The following is a 21,678-nucleotide window of genomic DNA, read 5'->3' as shown; positions in this document are numbered from 1 at the left end:
AGATATATAGGCAATCACCGTTGCATGCAAGGCCGTTTCTCTCTCAGATCGGATAGATGGCCTTGCATACCCGAGGAGACTACACGCTAGTATTTATCAAAGGAAATAATCCTTACAAGATTTTATCGGACTGGATGCGACGGTGATTAATTACCAGCTTATTGATATTGCATCTCTTAATAAGAATAAGCGACTTGGTGTTCTTCAATAAGACTATTTCAATATCGATCGAAGGAATTAAATCAATCATGATTGATACGGTGATTGCCTATATATCTATACCACATCTGATTACAGAAATAGCACCTTAGTGAGCTTCTATAAAAGACTATTCCAACCCTGATAAAGTCCATGTTGGACGAAGCACGTTGGCTGGGCTGATGAATTTGACTACACATAAAGAATACATTGAAATAAAGAAATATCTAGACTATGCGCTGTATTTTCTGATTTGGTGGATCTTATAATAATTTTGTATAGTTTGAAAATGAAATGAGGTTTAATTACATGCTTGAGCATAATTGGTGAAGGAATCTAGTTATAACTGTATGCTCCTTTTCAAAATTTGACAATCCTAGTCAGGATAAGGCACAAGCAAACCCCAAATTAAACTGTGGTCAACCCCCTGGTAGTTTGGCACAGAGAAGTCAGGCTTAATTTAGAGGCAATGTGTAAATACTTGTGCAACACTTCAAATAGTAAAACAGCACACAAAATCAACACCCGGTTAAAAAAAAGAGCTTAGTTTAATCTAATCAACAAATCTAAACCCAAAAGACAAAAATCCAATCAGCAGAACCGGAGATATGAATTTTTAAAGAATAAACTTCTATATAGCACCTAAAAACATTAAGCGCCAACAAAGGCAATCTGGTTTTGCTGAACCAGGTCAAAGTCAAAAGTTCAAGCTGATCACAAAGGAGCGCGAATTAGATAGAGCCCCAGATTAGTTCAGCTGAAGGTTTACCCTCTCAAGTTTTGAGCCAAGAGCCTTGTTCGCATTGGAGAGGGTCGCGGGGAGTAAGGAGACAGTTGATGGCTGTGGTGGACATGGCACGAAGAGCAGGTCGGGTGTCGAAGATGGTCGGGCTGGAGCTTTACTTTGGTGGTCTTCCAGATTGATTGATGCTTTTGGTGCAAGGAGATAGGCGGCAGGGGCACGTGCTGAAGTTCCGTGCGAGCAGTGGGATTCCGGTGCGAACGGGCTCATTTGCAGTCATGAAGAGTTCAAAAGCTTGATTTAGGAGCCCACTGAACCACAGGAAGGGTCTAGGGCCAGAGAAGCACCATTTGGGAGCAAGGAACGCGCTGAACACTAGTCCAGGAGCTGCTTGGGAGCTTGTTTTGTCCCTGAGGCTCAAATTAGGAGGCCAAAAGACTAGCCCACTGAGTCACTTGGGGGTCCCGGGTTCAAGATACAGTTGCAGGCCTAGATATTCTTCCCCAGTCCAGATTGGCTGCCCAGATTATTGGGCTTTATCGATTATAGTCCCGGTATTTAAAAAGGGAGATTAGGACAGTACCTGTTATAGGCCCATTTCTCTTCTGGACTCTGTGTTAAAGGTGGTGGGCCACATGGTACTTGACACACTTGTATCATGGGTTGATGAAAACAACTTTTTATCCGATATCCAAAACGGCTTTCGTCCAGGTCGTTCCACTGTGGAACAGTGTCTAAACCTGTACATGGTTCTGAACAAATACACTGTGGCTCGTTCCAGCCCCATATACCTAGCCTTCATGGACCAGTTCTCAGCATTCGACTGTGTCAATAGGTCCAAGCTGTGGCAGGTGATGTCCTCCATTGGCATTGACAGTAACATTATTTTATTCACTGTGATTAAACTGCGGTTGTCCGCTATTCAAATGACCTGAAAGTGTCCTGTCAGCTTGACATCAAGAGAGGGGTGCATGAGGGGTGTATTTTAACACCTTTTCTTTTTAACCTATATATTAATTCTTTAGAGAAGGCCCTTTTGGCCACAAATGCGGATTGTCCCCAGGTAGGCAAGCATAGGCTGCCAGTCCTCCTATACGCTGACGACGCAGTCCTCTTGGCGAGGACAGCTAGGGGCCTACAACTTCTTCTGAATTCTTTTGCCCTTTTAATGGAGGACTTGGACTTGTTGTTTCATCATGCCAAGTCGTTCATTATGCAGGTGGGACCTCGTAAAGCTAAGCAGTTCACTTTTAAACTCTGACTTTCATCAATACAGGAGACAAATGTTTTCTCTTATTTGGGAGTTGTGTTTGACGATTCCTTGAATTGGTGCCCTTTGTTTACTTGGAAGAAATGTGATCTAGTGAAAGCTTTTGCAGCTTTTTTTACCTTTGCCAGCAGAGTGGGAGGGAAGCCAATAGGAGCTCTTTTGAAGACATATGAAGACAAATATATCTCAAAGGTTTGTTATGGGAGTGAGATTTTGGGCCACATTGGGGTAGGAGCAGTGCAAAGTACTGAAAATTATTTCCTGCGAAGGGCCCTTTCTGTCCCACAAAGCACTTCATTTTATGTCGTGCACAAAGAGTTGGGATGCCTTTCCTCTCAGATGTACTGGCTTTCCGTCCCCTTGCTTTGTGGCTTAATCTTTGGGCTAAGCAAGAAAATATACTTAGCAAAGACATCCTACGGGAATGCCTTTCACTTGACCGTGTCTCACGCATCCGATGGCTCCAGTATATAAGAGTTGGCTTCTCCAGGGTAGGTAGGAACTATTCGCTAACCCTGAGCACAGATGTAAGAGGGACTTTTCTCTGGTCAAACAGTGTTTTTTAGGAATGAGCCACTGTGATAGAGAGGGAAATGAGCGGTGTAAGCCTAGTGTGCGTATGTACATCGTGTTAAAAACTGCACCAACCAGCGAACCTTATCTTCTAGGGCTTAAAAGCATCCATAATCATTTTCAATGACCCGGTTTCGGCTCAACCTCTTCCATTACCTCTTGGCACACCCTCGCGGCTTCCACAGAGGCCAGTGCCTCCTGCCCTGTAGCTGCAATAGTGAATCTCCTCAGGACATGATGCACTTTATAATGTTTTGCAGTTTTTATGCTGTCCCTAGAAAGTTATTTATTATTCCCATTCTCAAAAAAACAGGTTTTAGGAGGGTGAGAGCAGCTCTTATATTTTTACAACTCCTCTATAAGGACACTGTTTTGCATACGCTTTACTTTTTACGGGTCGCTGTTAGACTCAGGTCAAGCTGCTGTGTGCGATGAGAAAGTCAGATTGAGGAGAGGAGAGGGGGAACATGGCGGCAGCCGGTTGAGCTGCGGCGGCGCTCTGCTCCTGGGTTTCTGAACCCGCCCCTGCGCTGCTTATCTCCTAAACTACTTAAAATGCGGTGCTGAAATAACGCCGCGCTGCACATCAAAACTCAAAAAACTTACTGAATAAGTGATTTTTGGCATTTTTTGAAGTTCATCCTTTGCTGACTGTCCCCATGTGTTTTGAGGGGGCGTCTCCTCCAGCGTGTTCCTCGCCGGCGCTCTCTGCTCTTCTGGGCGTTTGCTCGGTGTCGAAGGCTTGCAGGCAGAGACGGAGTGAAAGCAGACCTGATCCTTCGTCTTTACCGAGGTCTTGTTAGTCGATCTGGAGTCTCGCCGCCCTGGAGCTGCGACGGGGTCGCAAGATCCGTTTTTTACTTCAGGGGAGACGGGGGGCCGCTGGAGGTCCCACTGCTGATTTAAGCTTAACAGCTGAGGTGGGAGAGGAGATTCTAGAGGAGGGAGAACTACCTGCTGATTCAGTGGAAGCCGTTACAGCTGGTGAGAGCTTAGTGCCGGTCGGGGGGGGCACTTCTCAAGGTGAGTTCACTGCAATATCACTGGCACGGGGACCAGTTGGTGACTTATCTAGGCTGGATGCAGGGGGGGGTATCCCATTTGAAGAAAGGCAAACAAAAGGGGGGAAAAAGCGATTCAAAAAAAGGGAAAAAGAATAATAAAGTGATACAAACCCAAAAAAACCCAATAATCACCCCCCCCCCCTCATCTAGTTGCTTTATTCCAGCTCCTGCCTTAGTTTCTGCTGGGGGAGACAACGCAGATAGCGCAAAAAAGAAACTTTCCTCCTACCTAACAGGACAGGTTAAGGCTAAACGTGCATATACATGTAAAACAAGCACAAAGCGTAAATCCACTAGCCCCGCCTGCTTGGACACTAGGATCACCCCATCACTCAGATCATACTTTAAGGCAATTCCTCAAGTCCTAGTTTTACCAGCTAAATCCTCTTCTCCGTCTTGCTCAGTAGGAACTTTCTTAGAGGCTGAGGGCCCGGAAGGGACAGCGAATACTGGAGTAACGCGTAGTAACAACAACTCAACTGCCATGGCGACAGAACTTTTAGAAGTTAACATGATAACTGATGTTGCAGAAGATTTAGATGGAGGCAGAGAGATGGTGCAAGTAGACACTCTTACTCTTACTCCTATTGTAGATCCTGAGATCCTGGCCCCTGTGAGAAATGCTTTAGGCCCCTTGGGTGCATCCGGTCATTCTTCACCCCTAGCTTTGGTCCTGGCCCCACCATTGGCCCCACCACACCACCTTTGTTAGCTCCCTCATGTCTGGCTGTAGGCCCCTCAGTTGGTCAACCACAAGATTACAGTACACAAGGTAGCACACAAGTCAGCACACCGGCTTCTTCTTTGATGGATAGCGCTCTCCTAGTTAATTGCGATAATGCATCTACGGCCTCCCTTCAGTCCTCTATACAGTGTATGTTTGCCACAATATCTGCTGACATAAAAAAGGGATTTGAGACCTCTGCTGCCAATCAGGCTGATATCAGATGTTTTTGTGAGTCCCTGGATAAAAAACTAAGTGACCTCACTTTAAGAACAGAATCGGTAGAAGATAGGGTAACGGGTCTGTCCATACATTTAGAGCAAGCAAAAGTGGACATTACATCACTCAGGAAAGATGATCAAGTTTTGGCAGAGAGGATGGAGATTCTTGAGAATAATGCCAGACGAAATAATCTTCGTATCCTGAATATTCCGGAGGACAAGGAAGGCTCGGACATCAAACAATATGTCACCTCATTGCTGAAAGATGTGTTACGTTTGGATCAGTCTGTTGAAGAATTAGCCTTGGATATCCAACGTATCCATAGAGAGCCTTTTAAGAAAAATCCCCAAAGGACTAAACCGCGAAAAATATTGGTCAACTTTCATACCTACTCACTTAAAGAGACCATTCTGAACTTGGCCCTAAAGCAGAAATCTGTGAGTGGTAAGGGAATTAACTTTCAGATCAGATCTGACCCGTCTAGGGTCACACTCGACAAGCAGTGGGAGTTCGGGAGGAGGCTTGAGGCGTTTAGAAACTACGGCGCAGTCGCTCAATTAATTTTTCCAGCAACTCTAAGAGTAATGTATAAAAACAGCATGCATAACATAAGGACGGTTCAGGCTGCGGATGAGCTATTGCTAACTATGGGCAAGGATAAAGGAGCATCTGGTTAAAAACAAAATAAAAAAAAATGCTAGTTAATCTGCTAGGTCGGTGATTCTAGTTAGTAAATTTTTTCTTATTCAGTTACTATTTCTGTGATCTTATGGGTCTCGAAGATGATGTTAGTTTAAAATTTGAAAAGAAAAAACACATATAAGCACAAATACAAATACAAATAATAAAAAAATAAAAAAAAAACGGGTGAAAAAGCAAGTGTGGCACACAAACCATCACTTTCAGAGCAGCTATAGTGCATATAGTTTAGGTATAGCGTTTTGGTTTTATATATTCACGGGAAGGGTGGTGACCCAGGTTGAGGTGCTATCTTCTGGTTCATCCAGATAGATAGAGCAAGGGTTCCTCAGGAGGGGTGGGGGGGTTCGGGGCACAGGGGGGGGGGGGTTCTAGGGAAAAAATTAAAAAACGTCCTTATTTTCGCTCTAATTCAGTTTCTTGTATCTGGGTGTGCTATGAAGAATATATGACTGTCTCTTTCTCTCCCTGGTGGTATGTAACTAAGGATCCTTGTTGTCTAACTATTTTGTCTTTGTTGGCAAAAGGCTGGGAGTGGTTCTTTCGTTGCAATGAGTAAATTAGCTATCCTATCTTGGAATACAAATGGATTACGTGTAAGTCCCAGAAAAAACAACATTATGCAGTATCTTCGAGACGCTGATGCACAGATTATAGTACTCCAGGAAACTCATCTTGATGAACCTGAAATGGCACAGTTGGTTAAAAAGAATAGGTGGATCGATTTATGTGTAACGACCTCACAATCTGTTCATATTAGAGGTGTGGCTATAATTTTAAAAAAATCAGTAAAAGCTAGGTTGGTTTCCAAACTAGTTGACCCTGGTGGAAGATGGGTAATTGCATCAGTGATCATAGCAGGGTCCCCAATTACCATCATAGGATACTATGGTCCAAATCAAGATGACCCATCAGCTTTGAAGACCCTTTTCTCCCACCTGTATTCATTTCCTGAGCCGGTTATTCTGGCAGGAGATTTTAATATAGTTCTAGATCCCATATTGGATAAGTCCCCATCTAACCGTGGCAGATCTTTATCTAAAACCAGGTCTCTACTGAAGGATACCATGAAGCAACTAGGATACATTGACATCTGGAGATCCCTGCATGGACAACAACAAGGTGTTACTTTTCGTAATTATAGATACCACCATCGGTCAAGAATTGATTTTATTTTGATTAGTCAGTCTTTGGTTAATTTAGTGACATCAGTTTCTCATCTCCCTTTTCATCTATCTGACCATGCGGCTATTTATTTAGAACTGGGTGGGTTCCCTAAGAGGCATATGAGAAACTGGTCATTCGACCGTTCATTGCTTCTCTCGTCGGATGTTATTAGTATCCTTAATGTGGAGGTGCAGCATTTCCTGAGGGATAATGTTGGAACAGCTTCTTTTGGTAATGTATGGGATTCATTAAAGGCCTTTTTAAGGGGCCTAATAACAAATAAAGCTGCACATAAAAATAAAATCTACAGAGAAGCTGTGACTTCTTTAGAAATGGAAATGGTTAAAGTACAGACAGAAATTGCTATGCACCCGGAGGCCCCCTTGACCAAAATACTGGAGTGGCAAAATAAAGTAGTTACTCTAAAGGGGGAATTGGGCTCAGTTCTGAATGCACGTGTTCAAGGGAGATGGGAGGCAAGCAAATTGGCTCATTTTGAGTATAGTGAGGGGGCTGGAAAGTTATTAGCCTGGAAAATAAAGACGGAGCAGGTCAGAAATAACATCTATTCAATTATTTCCAATGGAGTAACATACTCCACTGATGAAGAAATTAGGGAGGTTCTCCGGGAATTTTTTAGTGAAATATACCGAGAGGACAAAAACATTGGAACTGAACAAGTTGCGGATTGGTTGATGGGAGTTTCTCTTCCCGTACTTTCATTAGAACAACGGGCTGTTATGGATGATCCGATTTCCCAGGAAGAAGTCAGATTAGCAAATATTAATTGTAAAAAGGGAAGGGCATCTGGCCCAGATGGCTTGCCATCAGAAATTTATAAGGCCCTGAATTCAACAATCCTCCCTTTTCTGACTGAAATGTTTAATAACATCCTCCAAGATGGTATGCTCCCTCCCACTTCTTGGAATAGTGCTTCAATAACACTAATATTAAAACCAGGAAAACCGGCAACCTGTAGTGGGTCATATAGACCAATTTCCATCTTGAACTCAGATTACAAAATCTTTGCGTCAGTATTAGCAAATAGATTGGGGGCAGTCGCTCCGGGTATCCTGCACTCAGATCAAAAGGGATTTGTAAAGGGACGCCAGCTTTATGAATTGACCTATGATCTCATAGGAGCAATTGATATGGCTTCTGTAAAATATCTCCCACTGGCTGTTCTTACCCTTGATGCCACCAAGGCTTTCGATAGGGTCAATTGGATATACCTATCGGAAGTCTTAGGAAAATTTTACATCGGCGAAAAATTTAGTCGTGCAGTGAGACTTTTGTACCAAAATCCATCTGCCTCTCTGTTAGTCAATGGTGAATTGACTAACCCATTCAACATCACGAGGGGCACCCGTCAGGGCTGCCCTCTTTCTCCCCTCCTATTTGATCTATATATCGAGCCATTTGCTCAACGGCTACGTGATGACTCCAACATCAAGCCATTTACCGTTGAGGGATGGGAGAAGAAGGTATCTCTATATGCAGATGACGTACTTGTTTTTACCTCTGAACTCCGTTCGGCTTTCCCAGCCATAATTGCTTTGGCCCAGGAATACAGTAAAGTGTCTGGGTACGAAATTAATGCTTCGAAGACTGATATCATGGTCTGGAATGACCTGGAGCCTGTGGCAGGGGTTCAGCTAAGCCCGGTTTTACGGTACTTGGGCTTGAATATATATAATGATATAAACGAAATAGTTCCATCTAATTTTTCGCTTATTACGAAAGAGTGCCGTAGATTGATGAAATCATGGTCTTCGCTTCCTTTGTCACTATTGGGTAGAGCTAACCTAGTTAAGATGACTATTCTTCCTAAAGTTACTTTCTTGTTTAATACTATCCCTCTTTTTTTTTAACCATCTATGATTGCCAAACTCCAAAGTGATATAAGTTCTTTTATTTGGAATGATCACATCCCCAGAATATCATGGAAGAAATTAAGGCGCCGTAGGGAAAAAGGTGGTTTGGCAGCCCCCGACATCCAGTTATATGCATGGGCTTTTCAATTCTCGCATGCTAGGATGTTGTTAAAATTACCCACTAACTCAGCCTGTGGGCATATGTTTACAGCACTGCTTAGAGGGGAAAAAATAGCCGAACATGCATTTTTGTTTAAATTTGGTGACCCCAAGTTTAAAAAAAAAATAAAAATGAAGATATTGCGAGATATATCTAAAACATGGTTGAAACTTAGGCGTTCCATACAACTAGATTATTTCTCTGGTAGATCTCCACTTTGGAATTCACCTGGGTCCCCGAGCTGGCTCTTGGACGGTCTTGCAGCACCTTTGAGAGAGGCAGGATTGGAGGAGTGGGGTGATCTCTTTGTGGAGGGCAGCTTACTCCCATGGGATGTGTTACTTTCTAGGATAGGGCCAGGGCTCTCCAAGTTTAAATACCTCCAAATACGAAGTTGGGCACTCTCACAGATTTCTGTTAGGGGCCGATTTCAGCTAGGGGGGAATAACAATATGGTCTCCCTCTTAATTGACAAGCCTCCAGCAAAAAAAGAGGTCTCATTCTGGTACAACCTACTATTGGAGGAGGTTCATGGCGAGTTTCATCTGCCTGATACATTGTGGGCCGCACACATCACGAATCCAAATGTGGAGAATCTATGGTTTGAGTCATTTAAGATCCTGTGGAACATAGTAAAACCATCATGGCTACGTCGAAACCATCTTTTCACTCTACACAGGGCATACTATTCGCCTGAGAGACTTTCGAAGTTCCCAAACAGTCCAGTGGTGGCATGCCCTAAGTGCGGTCTGGGAGCAGCTTCAGATCTTCATATGTTTTATGACTGCCCTCTGCTACGTTCGTTCTGGGATGCAGTCTGTCTTACACTCACTACTGCACTAGGTTCCCAAGTCCGGCCATGTTATTCTCTTATTATTTTTGGGGTTGCATCAGAATTCCAGGGTTGAGCAAAGAACTTACTCTTCTTCGGTATCTTGTTAGCCAGACGGGAAATTTGTAAGAAGTGGAAAGACCCGCTACCCCCCTCCCTGCAGGACTGGCGTTCGTCTGTGCTACAAACATCAAAAATGGACCTACAAAGATCAGGCAATCCAGATAAGAGAAACTTTTGGTCTTTATTACATTGGTCATAATTGAGCATGTAATCGGGGTTTTTTTTTACCCCCCGAAGTCCAATGATTACGCTGTTTGGCTATCTTCCTCTTTCATGTTCGTATACCCAACAGGGCGATTCGACATACGATTGGGTATTTGACTACAGCAAACCACCCCGAGGGGTATCTTGATGTGGTGCCATATGAGCATAGTGTAATACTGTGGGGCGATCAACCTCGTAACATCTAATGCCCTTACCAGTTCAACTGTGACAGTACGCCTATCTCTACGCACCACGACTTAGATACCAAGGGCGGGAATGAAGACAAAAAAAAAAAAAGCTGCGATTAACTTCTGTACTGTACTTCGTGAATTTTTATCTTGTGTTTTGATTAACTTGGACATATTATATTTGTCAATCTGTATCTTGGAAGATGTTTTATCATTTTATGTATGACTTTTATGGTTTTCTTTTATAAAACCGAATAAAGTTTGTTGATAATAATCACTAGGGTATTCATTTACAGGGTACCTTGGTATCCCTCACAATAACTCCAGAAGTCACACTCTGCACAATGTACATGTTTAGTTCCTCCTACTCCAACCTTACATATACCCCCAATCACCTGCCCAAACCTCTCCCTGCTGATGCCAATGTGGTACTCCGTCAACCCACAGACCATATTTTTGGCCCCTTTGAAAGTGCCCATACAATAAAAATGTTGCAGTTGTAAATACATATCAACTACCATTTGTTGTGTTTGAAACATTTTATTGAATAATAAAATCTAATAAACATAAGCTGATTATTAAAGCAAAACAAAAAATCAGTTGCCACACACATAAGAGACAAAAGTTGTACATAAAAATCAACATACTATAACACAGCAAAGTTATGTAGAGCACAATTCCTAATTTCAGGCAATCGTTAAAGTTCAACAATAGAAACATTCATAAAGAATAGGAAAGGAAACAAAGAAGGTGGGATACAGTGGTTTCATAATGTAATGCTTCCTACAAATAGAAAAACAAATACTCATTATTTTCCTTAAGCAATAAAGTCCTCACATTAAAATACTAAGAGATATATATTGAACAATTAACATTTCATATGTAATTAGAATTCAATTTGAATATTTTAACCTCCTCAGGTTGACTCATGATTACAACCTGAATGCTTTCTGGAAAAGAACCACCTCATGGGGTTCAAAATCAAATATTTTCCAACAATAGGGTTCAAATGATAAACTTGAATTTCAATTCAATTTATTGATTTAGGCCATTTTGGAGATCAACAATTTTAAATATATACAAAATCCATACACTTTTGTAAATTTGTCACCTAAACTTCAATTCAATCCACTTTTTGATTAAACACTTCCCATTCCAGCAAGCATCACAAGACCACTTGTTGTTATCTACCCAATTAGGGATAATGTTTCGGATGATTTTGAGGGAGGAGATTATCCCGGTCTGGCTATTACTGTTTAATGGGATCTTAGAAGGTACATCTCGCCTGCCTGACTCTTGGAGTGATGCAGTTATTGCACTGATTTTAAAGCCAGGGAATAACCCTACTCAATGTCAGTCATACCGCCCAATTTCTTTGCTAAATGTTGACTATAAAGTCTTTGCTGGAATTCTGAATACCTGACTTAGCAAATTTGTCGGGCCAATAATTCACACGGATCAAAAGGGTTTCTTGCCAGGCCGGCAGATGTCCGATTTAATACATACCTTAATTGGGTTGATTGACTTGTCTTCGTCGCAGGGTCTCCCTCAATCAATCATTACTGTTGATGCAGCCAAGGTCTTTGACCAGTTGAACTGACACCTTCTGGATAGGGTTCTTTAGGTCTTTGGTTTTGCAGATTGTTTTAGGGAAGTGTTGAAAGAAATATATAAATCCCCTCGGGCCCAGATTCTGGTTAATGGCAATCTCTCCCCGGTAGTTAAGATAGGGCGTGGAACTAGGCAAGACTGCCAACTTTCCCCCATCTTATTTGATTTATATATAGAGCCGCTAGCTCAGAGCATAAGGCTGAATCAGAAGATTGTCCCTTTTTAAATAAACGGGTTTGTACGAAAGTTAGCACTGTATGCTGACAACCTGATTCTTCTATCATCCAATGTCAGCACTACACTTTCAGAGCTTGAAGCTGAAACCCAAACTTTTGGAAGCCTGTCAGGTTATGAGATAAACAAGGAGAAACCCGAGGTTATGGCCTGGAACATAACCGATCAGGAGGGGAATTTTGCTAAAGAACTTAGACACTTAGGAGTTATAATATCTCAGGACCCTGCCCTAATCCCCAAGATTAATCTAAATAGAGTTTCAAAAGAGGTCAATGTTCTACTAAAAAGATGGCAGAGAATCCCACTTTCATTGTATGGGCAAGTTAATCTCATCAAGATGTGTGTCCTCCCAAAATGCGCTTACCTTTTTAACAACGTTCCTTTAGAATTCGGAAAATATAATATTCTTAAAATCCAGGGCAAGATATCTTCCTTTATCTGGGCAAGTAACTTCACTGTATCAGTCCCTAAAGATTATCTGGTGTTATATTAAAATTCATGAATATTTTATTTACTTTGGATTTAAGAATTTGGTTAGTTCATCACAACTTTTTGGCTGGGAGTTGCTACATTTTTATAACCAAAGGATGAAAGTGATTTAACTGTGTTGAACAGTAGGCTGTAACTCTTTCTCCAACATTGCTGTTGGTGCCTACATTTTCAGATCATAGGAGTACCATGGCGCGGAAGGCGCAGACAGATGGTTAGTCTTCAATCTAAAAGGCCCTACTTGACAAACTGTCTTGTAACAATGTGCGAGATGATTAGCCTTAAGTGGCTCAAGATTTTCTCTAATCAGAAGTGGCTCTCACTTCAGAAAAGGTTGAAGACCCCTGTTGTAAACACTTAATATCCCCAAAATCAAATAATTGATGAATGCAAAACAGCAGGCAGGCCAGTGAGGAGTAAATAAACAAAGACCACATCACTTGCTGCTGAGACTCCTCCTTTTATTGGCCCATTGGTGAGCGCTGGCTCAATGCAAGGACGAGGTAGCATTCACTGGCATTTTTATGAAAAGTGCAGGCTTGTTACAAAACTGGCGATTTATTTTTGCACATCGCTATAACCTGGAGGGTCTGAATGATAATGCTCCCGAATATAATCACGCCCTGTGGAAAACAGTGGCCTAAACTCCGCCGGCAAACACAAGCTATTCAGGATAGATGTGTTGCAGCAAAGTTTGTACTATGTTGTGACTTGGACACAGCCAATTGCTTTGGTCAGGCGATTGACATGAGTGGGGAACTTCGGTGCATTGCCTGGATTAGGTCTATATGCTTCTCTAAAGATAAACCCGAGCATCGTTAATGGACAAGCTATTCGATGGCTCTCACCTTTTAAGAAAGCGGACTAGGCCCCAGACAGATTCCTTGGGTCTGTCTGCCTCCGCCACGCAATTTCAACACAAATCTCGTCCCCTTTTGGCTACAGTAGGGTTTTGCAACTCTGCCAGCGCCAGACCCTGCTGCAAACCCAACAGGTCTCTTAGTTCTTTCATGGCCATAGCACACAAAGGCAACAGCCAGGACATCATGCCACTGAGTGACCTGCCTCTACAACTGGTGCAGCTGCAAAACACCTTTGTGTCCTTCCAGACACTGACTCACTCTATTATAGGCAATATCCAATATTTTCTGTAGTGAATTAGATTGTGCCATTGGAAGGCACCTCTCCCTATTCCACCCAGACTTAACAGTGGCGACGGATGTATTACTTCTGGGATGGGAAGGCCATATGGGAGACAGAGATTAGAAAACCCTCGTCACCGGCAGAGACCCAACTCCACATCAAGCTGTTGGAGTTGCGAGCATTTCACTTGGTGGTGAAGGTCTTCCGGCCCACCATCACAGGAGGGCTGGTGCAGCTTCTCACAGACAAGACAGTCAATGACAGTGGTCTCATCAGGAAGAGTCACACTTGAACTTGTTTGACAGCGAGCCGAGGATTCACTGGCTCCCAGGTACGCTGCCCCGAGATACAGAAGAATCCTTACTGGGTTGTATTGAATATAGTTAGGTTGTCCTGTTTTCAGTTTCTATTTTTGGTAAATTCTGGTGGTGTTTTTTCAGTGTTTTCAATATCTTAAAAAACAGTTGTTATCAGTGGTTACACATTTTCACGCCACTAAAAACAACAGAAAAAGTGTTTTTCCGGTGTTTATGGAATGTTTTGTTTTTATCATTGCTTGCTTTCTGCGCTGAAAGAACATGGTGTCTAGACAGTGTATGTATAGTGTATATGAGGTCCAAAGAGATTTTTGCAAATTAATCTTATTGTAGTACACCATACAATACTTCTTCAGTGAGTCTTTGGTCATGTGCGCTCGTGCTTGCCTTCCCATGTAAACTTCTGTGAAAAGGCCCTCTCAGCATTCCTAGCCCCTTGGGCTGAGAACCGTCAGCTAAGGGACATAGTTGGGATGACTCTTTCTTTGATGCCACATAATGCATAAAATGATCAATATTTGCGTTTTAGTCCCTGTGCATTAGAAACCAGTGCACCAGAATGGACTAAAAAGTCAATAGCATCCCTCATTAACTCTGAAGATTGTAAAGATGCTTTCAGCATACCATCTAACAAGTGGCAAGGATCTCCTACAGGGAATCAATTCAGCTCGGGTATCAATTTTGACAGGTCATCACTCACATTTTTATATACGTAGCTGAATCACTACAAATACAAACAATATCACTCCATCTTTGTTGAACTTGGAAAGAACCTTTTTTGCAGAGCATAACAAGTGACACTGCGTTCCATGTTTTCCAAAAGTCTGGTGTCACGTTTTCACCACTATCCCAGATGCTTGGTAATATATATACTTGTCACTATACCTTGCATTTAATGTTTAAAGCCTAAGGTGTTGGCAATTCACCTACTATCAATACTGACCCACTAGAAACTATAGTCTGATGTATTAAGGGTTTTTACCCATTCTCTGTGGGTAAATGTAATGACACATATTAGGAAAGATTTTCATGAAACTAGCCATTTTACCTATCAGTGAAAAAATCAAATGCAGCCAAAATATCAAATGTGAGTTTGATATGTCCTGATTCTCTACAGTTTATAAAATAATTAAACTAAACCTAAAACGTGAAACTAAACCCCGCATCTTCAGACCAAAGGCCATAAAACTGAAAAAAGTAAAAGGAAGAAGAAACAATATTTTAGTGGCATCCTTAAAGAACAAAGCTCAGCTTAGCCAGTCTTTCTTACTGCTAGCTTGTATAACAAAGTTACATTTTATTGACCCCTTCAGTAAGAACAAAACAACTCTTTCACTTTCTTTTTCCTTTCTTTGAATGGCATTTAGTTTGTGGTTGTGCAGGTGTTTTTTCAGTTTTTATATGTTTTCACCAGTGAGGGCTATTTTTCTTTCAGTGGGGTTTTATCAGTTATTATAGGTTTAAACCTAAAACCCCACAGCCTAAATCTAGTGTGAGAAGCGTTTGGGAGAGACGGTAATCTACCATCCTGATGAGTCCACGGTAATTAACTATAATGGTTGAAACATTGACTAAACAGGGACTATTTCATGTAAATGATGTCTTCTAAGAATCGCCTTTGCTTAACTTCTATTGTACAAAAGCAATTTACAGCCCTGTTTTTGTGTACAAAATGTGGATCGGACTGTTTTATCATCATATCACTTTCATCTTGAGCACTGCGCAGTCATCACTCACCGATTTATATATACCTTTGCTGCTGAGAATACAATTAGAATTTTTGGAAATGAAAAGACCTCATCTGAATTCAAATCATGATAAAAATGGTGAATTAATATCTGCCCAGGGCCTGCATATGGGATACAGACCAGTGAGATAATTTACTCATAGACCTCTGTAGTTGTTCACAGTGCGTATGGGAAGTGCTTCTATGCGTCTACGCTTGTCACTTCTGGAGCAGAATGACGTCGACACTGAGCTGCATGATGTCTCCAACTCCAATATTCACACGGTAAGGAATCTGCAGGTAAAGGAGTATCCACCAGAAAGAGCGTTTTCGAAGGCAAGTAACTGGTTTGTTACGTTTTCCTGCTGTCGTATATTATCTCATTCTGGGAGGTGAACTCTGCTCGCGGAGTTCGCATAGTTCCTAAAAACTCCGCTCCAAGGAGCGTAGCAAGGTTTTTTTCTACGCTCGCGCTCTTCAACGTTATGTGCCGGAGCGGGGAAAATCCACCTCCAAATGAGATTTTTCCTTGCTCGCGCTCGCCATAGTCTAGTAGGCGAGCAAAATCAACCTCTTGGGGTGATTTCTCAAAGAGGGTCATCGGATTTCTCAATGCGAGTGGTCGCGGTAGGTCACAACCACTTGCGTTGAGAAAACTTCCTTCGCATTGACAAAGCTGCCGCTCGAGTAGAAGCAGCTGCACCCTCTTGCGCTGCACATGGTGCCTTTCGCGATAATTTCTACAGGGCGGGACAAACACCAGGAGATCAAAATCACTACAAACGGCATGATCCTTATGCACTCCGCTGCTCGCTAAACTACGCGTAGACCGCCAGAGTTTTTTTGTCACTGTGTGGAGGAGTTCCTCATTGAGGAACTCCGCATAGGCTAAATCTTATCATGAAAATATAGATATCAGTCATATGTTAAGAAACAAGGGTGAGTAGAAACCTTTTGGGTGGAGTAAAATTTAAGACATTATTATTGTGATTTTTTTGGCAATTATTTGATTTTTGCAATCACTAACACTTCTCTGTGGAAAGTAAAGACCTTGAGAGGTTTGTAACTTTCAGATACTCAAATTGTGGATTCTGTTGCAATTAAAAATATTTCCAGGCCTGAAATTTCTTTGGAGGTTGCATGTGGGCAGCCTAAGTTATCCTGCAAGAGTTACTTGATGAATCCTATTGCAACTACAATATGTGCCCTCTCATGTAAAGTCAGGTTGTTAGAAGCTTTTCTGCAACTCAAGACTTACTTTTCACCTCATGTGGATGCATTTCTCATGTTTAGTGAGATCTCCTTTCTGAGTAAAATGTTTCTGGCTTTCCTCTCCTGTATAAGGCTTTAGTCCAGTGTGAATTCTCGAACGTGAAATGACATTGTATTCAAGACTAAACCTTATCTGACATTCAGAACACACATAAGGCTTTTTTCCCCCGTGTGAGTTCGCTCATGTCAAGTGAGAAATAATTTGTAACCAAAACTATGCTTGCATTTCAAGCACTCATGAGGTTTTACCCCAGAGTGGGATCTCTCATGAAGCATAACACTGTCTTTCAGATTCAAGCTGTTATGGCATAAGGATTTTCTCCAGTGTGGAGCTTCTCATGGTGAGATAGCGTTTTTCTCTGCAGCTTTTCTGTCATTCAGAGCACTCATAAGGTTTTCATCAGTATGAGTCGCTTATGGTTAGTGAGGCTGTGCCTATCAAATAGGAATTTCGGGCATTCACAGCGTTGGTAATGTTTTTCCCCTGTGTGCGTCTGCTCATGTAGAGTGAGATTGAGTTTAAAATTGATGCTTTTCTTGCATTTGGAGAACTGAATTATTTTGATGGTGTGTTTTCTTATGGGGCTTCAAACCATCTCTACCTCTGAATCTTTTCTGACATTTAGAGCACTGATACATTTTTTTCTCCAGTGTGGATTCTCACATGTTCAGTGAGATGAGATTTATAGCTGAAACATTTTTGGCATTCGGAGCACTGATAAGGTTTTTCCCCAGTGTGGATTCTTATATGCTTAGTGAGACTGCTTTTTGCACAGAAACATTTCTGGCATTCAGAGCATTGAAAAGGTTTTTCCCCAGTGTGGGTTCTTATATGATGAGTGAGACTCTTTTTGGAAATTAAAGATTTCTGGCATTCGGAGCACTGATAAGGTTTTTCCCCAGTGTGGATTCTTATATGCTGAGTGAGACTGCTTTTTTGAATAAAACATATCTGGCATTCAGAGCACTGATAAGGTTTTTCCCCAGTGTGAATTCTTATATGCTCAGTGAGACTGCATTTTTGACTGAAACATTTGTGGCATTCAGAGCACTGATAAGGTTTTTCCCCAGTGTGGGTTCTTATATGCTGAGTGAGACTGCGTTTTTCACTGAAACCTTTGTCGCATTCAGTGCACCGATAACGTTTTACCCAAGAGTGGGTCCTTGTATGTTTAGTGAGTCTCATTTTGTCAATGAAACATCTCTGGCATTCGGAGCACTGATAAGGTTTTTCCCCAGTGTGGGTTATTGTATGTCGAGAAAAACTTCTTTTGTCACTGAAACATTTCTGGCATTCAGAGCACCGATAAGGGTTTCCCCCAGTGTGGGTTTTTATATGCTGCGTGAGATGGATTTTTTCACTGAAACATTTCTGGCATTCAGAGCACTGATAAGGTTTTTCCCCAGTGTGGGTTTTTATGTGCTTAGTGAGATTCCTTTTTTCACGGAAACATTTCTGGCATTCAGAGCACTGATAAGGTTTTTCCCCTGTGTGGGTGCTTGTATGCCGAGTGAGATAGATTTTTTCACTGAAACATTTGTGGCATTCAGTGCACTGATAAGGTTTTTCCCCAGTGTGGGTTACTGCATGTCGAGAAAGACTTTGTTTGTCTCTGAAACATTTCTGGCATTCAGAGCACTGATAAGGTTTTTCCCCAGTGTGGGTTATTGCATGTCGAGAAAGACTTTCTTTGTTACCAAACCTTTCCTGGCATTCAGAGCACTGATAGGGTTTTTCCCCAGTGTGGATTCTTGTATGTACAGTGAGTTTGCCTTTGCAACTGAAACATTTCTGGCATTCAGAGCACTGAAAAGGTTTATCGCCAGTGTGGGTTTTTATATGCTTAGTGAGATTGGTTTTGTAAATAAAAGATTTCTGGCATTCAGAGCACTGATAAGGTTTTTCGCCAGAGTGGGTTATTACATGTCGAGAAAGACTTTGTTTGTTACAAAACCTTTCCTGGCATTCAGAGCACTGATAAGGGTTTTCCCCAGAGTGTATTCTCATATGTTCAGTGAAATAAGATTTACGGTTGAAACTTTTTTGGCATTCAGCGCACTGGTAAAGTTTTTCCACAGAGTGGGTTAATGCATGTCGATATAGACTCGGTTTGATACTAAACCTTTTCTGGCATTCAGAGCACTGATAAGGTTTTTCCCCAGTGTGGATTCTCATATGCTCAGTGAGATAAGATTTACGCCTGAAACTTTTTTTGCATATTTTGCACGGAGAGTGGTTTACCCCAGTGTGGATTCTCATATGCTCAGTGAGATAAGATTTACGCCTGAAACTTTTTTGGCATACTTTGCACTGAAAGTGGTTTTCCCCAGTGTGCATTCTGTCAAATTCTGTGAGATAAGATTTATGGCGGTATCTTTTTTGGCACAAGTAACTTTTTTCCCCAACTTCGGTTATTTTGCCTCGATTGAGGCGGGTTTGAACACTGAATTTGCTCTCACAGTCCGTGTTTTATAAGGTGTATTCCTAGAGTTAATATCTCTACATTTAGTTTTCTCTTGCTTATATGCCACGGTAAGTGTGAACCTGATTTTAGAGTCGGGCTTGTTTGGATAATGCTCAGCATTTATCTCTAAAATAAATTGTGTGTAATCTTCTTAACACTTGAATTGAGCAAAATATGTCTGGAAGCAGCCCTGTAACACCTGTTGAAATTGTTCTAGCAGATAATAGTCTTTAGGTTATAGCCTATCCGGCAGCAACTTATTTTGTGACTGAAGTTTTTCTCAAATGTATTTGTATAGGTTCTTAATAATGCAGTAATAAGGTGTTAGTCTGATATTTAATGATTAAACTGATAAGTACCTTTTTGCACTGACGTAATGGCAGTAACTGAGGGCGTTAGAACGTGCACAGTACTATTGTGGATCATAAGTCGCAGAACATTAGTTCCTTTTACCCTTTCTATGTTTGGTGTAAGGTTAAGGTTTGTAGTTCTGAAGACGAGGAATTATTTACATTAGCTATAGCGCAACGGTGCTCCTTTAATCCATTTTTATATTCAACAATTTTACATATCACTCCTGCACAACAGATAATGTTGAGGCGATTTACATAGAATTACAGAACAGTATACAATAAAAAGAAAACAATCTGAGATGGTCATGAACACAATAAAGTGGTGAATTTTTAAGGTTTTCGCAAGAGTGAGCAGAGTAGGTCGAGGTGTTATATCCTGATGCAGATAGTCTCAAACTTGAGTAACTGGTTAAAAACGGTTGTTGAACAAAGGTGCTTTTCCAATCTTTTGGTTGTAAACGTGTCAGATTCGGAGTCTTCTTTCAGTGTCTTTTCTTTGATGGTATTCAGAAGAAACCTTTTAGTGTAACTTTATTTTATGCAGTGTGTGCTTCCTCTCTGGAATTACATGATGCTTTAGATGAACGTTATTCTGTCATGCTCAGGCAATTTGTCTTTCTGATAATATTTCAGATGAGGATGCTGAAGTGGTGTTTCTACATTATTTCTGATGCTGTGTGCACAGATATGGCTTTGCTCTGGGTTAATGAAATGCAAAATTAGAAACTTCACTTACAGGTATAGTACTTTCCTCGCCACACTTAGATTTTTGGAAATTGTTTAAACGTAGAATGCTTGATGTCCTTCAGTTTTTCAAAATAATCCTTCTTATGGCACTGACATTCAGTTGCTTAGTGCTAAATCTTGTTTTCTTCGTCCGTAATTTCAATCACCTATAGTATTAAAATTAAATAGTTAATACATGTACATTTCCAAAAATATAATTTACAAGCCAAATCAATGCAGAATTTTGAAAATGTTGAGCTGTTTTTCAGACAGAGCAGACGATAGAATGGTAGCATGAGAGTACTTGGATGTAGGAGTGAGGATTTGTAGAATTTTCTGAATTTTGTTACGCTCACAAAGGATACATGTAACCTAATGGAGTTGTAACATAGCTCACTTTGCCACTGGATTCAAGCAAGCCGGGCTGAAGACGGCTGAAATGCCAGAAACCGGTCCTCGGAAGCTTATTTCCGGTCCAGGGAAGGCATGGCTTGGCAGTTCGGACTGGACTGTTCCCATGAGGCACTGGGTCAGACTGATTTGCATATAGCCATGTCTGAACTGGGGTGGCAGAGTGGGCTAAAGAACGGTGATGGATTAAACCCAGATCTGTTGACTGGGTGTGAGTGTTTGATTGGTTCAGATGCTCCGTCCATCACCACCCCCTTTTGTACCGGATAGAATCCCAAAGATATTAAAGTCATATGGACTGGCACCAAACTGATATTAAAAAAATGTATACTATTAATTAATTTGTAATGCAGATTTCTGGGATGGGAATGACTCCGCCATGGACAACAGGCGTTTTCCCCTGCCCTGAGTTACCACCTACTTGTATCGGGTATCCTGACTTTTGAGTTTTGGCCTCTGCCTCAAGCAAATCAATTGTGTGCTGCGAGGACTATGCCTAAACCTTGTCCTCAACTATGGTCCAGAGTGTGAATCAAGGGCAATGAAATTAAGGCGTAATTTCATGTGTTCATTTTATTCCACCTGATTATCAGTTGTTAGGTTTTTCTGCACCTGACTTTTACTGGGTGAAGAAAACCAGGACACCATTATTTTCCAGACAGAAACATTAGACTGAAAAGACACATAAGACTCTGGGTGCAGCAGAAGGAGACTTATGCAGTTTTTTTTACTAACTGGGGGAAACACACAATTCTTCCATCAGTTGGTGTTCACAGTCGTTGTCGGCCTGTGATTCGGCCCTGAGTGCAGAGCGTATCGAGTAGAACCGAGGGGCTGAGCCGAGCCGAGGAAGAGTTGACGAGCAAGCGGAGCGGAGCCTGGGACGACTGCCAGGGTTTGTTTTGTGACCGGTTCCTGCTCCCAAAGGTTTTTCCTGCTTCACCCGCGTCC

The 21,678-nt window shown here is 41.7% G+C and overlaps 1 protein-coding gene across 1 annotated transcript in view; it reads left to right on the top strand.

Annotated features, from left to right (window-relative positions):
- The window catches only part of LOC144805774 (uncharacterized), a 399,726-nt gene that overhangs the window by 269,486 nt on the left and 108,562 nt on the right, over positions 1-21,678 (top strand). Inside the window, 2 exon segments of the mRNA XM_078672261.1 lie at positions 4,255-4,460; positions 4,709-5,237. Of these exon segments, the coding sequence (XP_078528387.1) occupies positions 4,255-4,460; positions 4,709-5,237 (735 nt within the window).

This window comes from Lissotriton helveticus, assembly GCF_964261635.1.
Source record: "Lissotriton helveticus chromosome 1_1 unlocalized genomic scaffold, aLisHel1.1 SUPER_1_unloc_24, whole genome shotgun sequence".
Lineage (NCBI taxonomy): Eukaryota > Metazoa > Chordata > Amphibia > Caudata > Salamandridae > Lissotriton > Lissotriton helveticus.
The sequence above is the reverse complement of the archived record's forward strand: the minus strand, read 5'-3'. Positions and strand labels throughout refer to the sequence as shown.